This window comes from Microtus oregoni, unplaced genomic scaffold (genome assembly GCF_018167655.1).
Source record: "Microtus oregoni isolate MIOR12 unplaced genomic scaffold, Mior012 000111F_ref0000342, whole genome shotgun sequence".
In the NCBI taxonomy this organism is placed as follows: domain Eukaryota; kingdom Metazoa; phylum Chordata; class Mammalia; order Rodentia; family Cricetidae; genus Microtus; species Microtus oregoni.
The window spans coordinates 397,749-399,270 of record NW_024544729.1 but is presented as its reverse complement, the minus strand read 5'-3'; the positions used below and the strand labels follow the sequence as shown (position 1 = coordinate 399,270).

The following is a 1,522-nucleotide window of genomic DNA, read 5'->3' as shown; positions in this document are numbered from 1 at the left end:
AACTTGTGATCCTCCTCCTTCAACTGAATCACCAATTTCAGCTCTTTGCATTAAACATAAAAGAGTGTAGACCTTTCATTGTGAGAGTACAAGTACTAGTGAGCAGAAAGAAGGTATCAAGCACTTTGGAAATAATGAGTGAATATCCTGAATGAGAGACAAATTCTTACCTAAGCAACTCATGACAGAAAGGGTCCCACATACATTATTCTTAGTTTTAAAATTCCTCATAGGAATGGTAGTCGGATAAGCTTTGTCCTTGCCCAAGCGACAGTCTAAGATGCACTTTATCTTATACCACCGAGTATGAGCCAATTAAAACAGAAGCCCTCTATGTTCCTAGAACAGTATTTTCATAGAAACCTTTAGAGGGAGAATTAAACAAAAGGAGGCCATCTCCTGATAAAGCTGTTCATACCACCTTCTTCTGTCTCCATTAGGTACTTGAATATTCAGAATCCTGCTCTTATTCTTGCTTTATTCCCCATAATCAGTCATCATGCCTCGAGGTCAGAAGAGTAAACTAAATGCCCGTGGGAGACGGCGCAGAGCTCGAAATGTTCCTGAGGCTTCTGGAGGTGCACAGGAAACAGTAGAGGCACCAGAACAGTCCTCTCCTGAATCTTGTTGTACCTTTAACATGCCAGAGAAAGAAAGTATTTTCAACATACCTTTGGATATCCTTTCTTTCAACATATCAGATGAAAGTTCCTTTGGTGATCTAGATGATGATGACAACCTTTTTGGGGATTTCCCCCTCATTAATCGCCAGCAAGATATTTTAGCCAGAAAAGTCTTTGTGCTGTGTCAGCTTCTCCTTGACAACTACAAAATTAAGCAGCTTACTACAATGGAAGATATGATGGCGGTTATTGGTAAGGAGGAAATCAATGACTTCCCTGAGATCCTCAGAAAAACTGCTGAGAGGCTTGCAGATATCTATGCAGTTGAACTGAGGGAAGTTGAATCGAGCAGGCAAGTGTACGATCTTATCAGCAAGCTGAAACTTCCCAATAATGGGAGGGTTCGTCCTGGAAAGGGCTTGCCCAAGACTGGTTTTCTGATGACTGTCCTGGGAATGATCTTAATGAATGACTACTCTGTGGATGAAGAAGATATGTGGAGAATGCTGAGATCTATGGGTGTGTATCCTGGGAAGAAGCACCTAATTTATGGAGAGCCCCGGAAGCTCATCACTCAAGATTTGGTGAAGCTGAAGTACCTGGAATACCAGCAGGTGGCCAACAGTGATCCTCCATGCTATAAGTTCCTGTGGGGTCCCAAAGCATACGCTGAAACCAGCGAGATGTCTGTCCTAAAGTTTGTGGCCAAAATCAATAAAATCTCGTATAGTTACTTCAAGGATCATTATGAAGCGGCTTTAAAAGAGGAGCAAAAGAAGAATCAAAGCAGCCAGGAAGTCAGTCCTAAAACTTCCAAAAGCAGTCTACTTTCCATGGAGATATGCCCATTGTTTACTCCCCTGCCGAAGTTTAGAGATATTTTATTCCCCAGAAAATAA

The 1,522-nt window shown here is 41.8% G+C and overlaps 1 protein-coding gene across 1 annotated transcript; it reads left to right on the top strand.

The window, feature by feature from the left end:
• Positions 1 to 499: 499 nt before the first annotated feature.
• Positions 500 to 1,522, top strand: LOC121443664 (melanoma-associated antigen B5-like). Its single transcript, XM_041645476.1, has one exon. The coding sequence runs from the start codon at positions 500 to 502 to the stop codon at positions 1,520 to 1,522; it is 1,023 nt and encodes a 340-aa protein (XP_041501410.1).